Source organism: Tupaia chinensis, unplaced genomic scaffold (assembly GCF_000334495.1).
Source record: "Tupaia chinensis unplaced genomic scaffold, TupChi_1.0 Scaffold000178_1, whole genome shotgun sequence".
Lineage (NCBI taxonomy): Eukaryota > Metazoa > Chordata > Mammalia > Scandentia > Tupaiidae > Tupaia > Tupaia belangeri.
In genome coordinates, this window is record NW_006159653.1 from 1,338,342 (window position 1) to 1,338,812 (window position 471).

The 471-nt window shown below is 69.4% G+C and overlaps 1 protein-coding gene across 1 annotated transcript in view; it reads right to left on the reverse strand.

Moving 5' to 3' along the window:
- The window catches only part of CLCN7 (Cl-/H+ antiporter 7), a 24,193-nt gene that overhangs the window by 4,557 nt on the left and 19,165 nt on the right, over nt 1-471 (reverse strand). Inside the window, exon 18 of the mRNA XM_027771005.1 lies at nt 1-37. Within this exon, the coding sequence (XP_027626806.1) occupies nt 1-37 (37 nt within the window). The remainder of the gene's footprint in view (nt 38-471) is intronic.

Sequence of the window (471 nt, forward strand, 5' to 3'; positions counted from 1 at the left end):
CCGCCATGGAGTTGTACTCGCCGTCTGCGCAGAAGAGCTGCAGGGCAGGGCAGGAGGCGGGGCCTCAGCCTGCACACAGGCACGCTGCCCCTGCCCCACGCCGGGCTGGGTGCTGGGCGTGGGCCCACACACACCGATCAGGAGGGGAAGGCAGTGTGAGGTCCAGGTCGGGGGAGTCAGGGCTGCAGGGCACACCACCTGTGGGAACCCGTCAGCAGGGCCCGGCCGAGCAGCCGCCACCCAGAGCCTGGGGGACGGGGCCCCAGCAACATCGGAGCCAGGGCTGGGTCCTCGCGGCCGCCCAGAGCACGAGTAGGCAGTGGTCTGCCCACACCCTGCCGCATCTCTGCCCCCGAGCTCCCTGGTCGTGCCCATCCTGGACTTCTCGTGGACACTCCTTCCCTGGAGCATGATGTCCTCAAAGCCCGTGTGTGCTGCGGTGGCTGGGAGCATCAGGCTGTCACCGCTCTT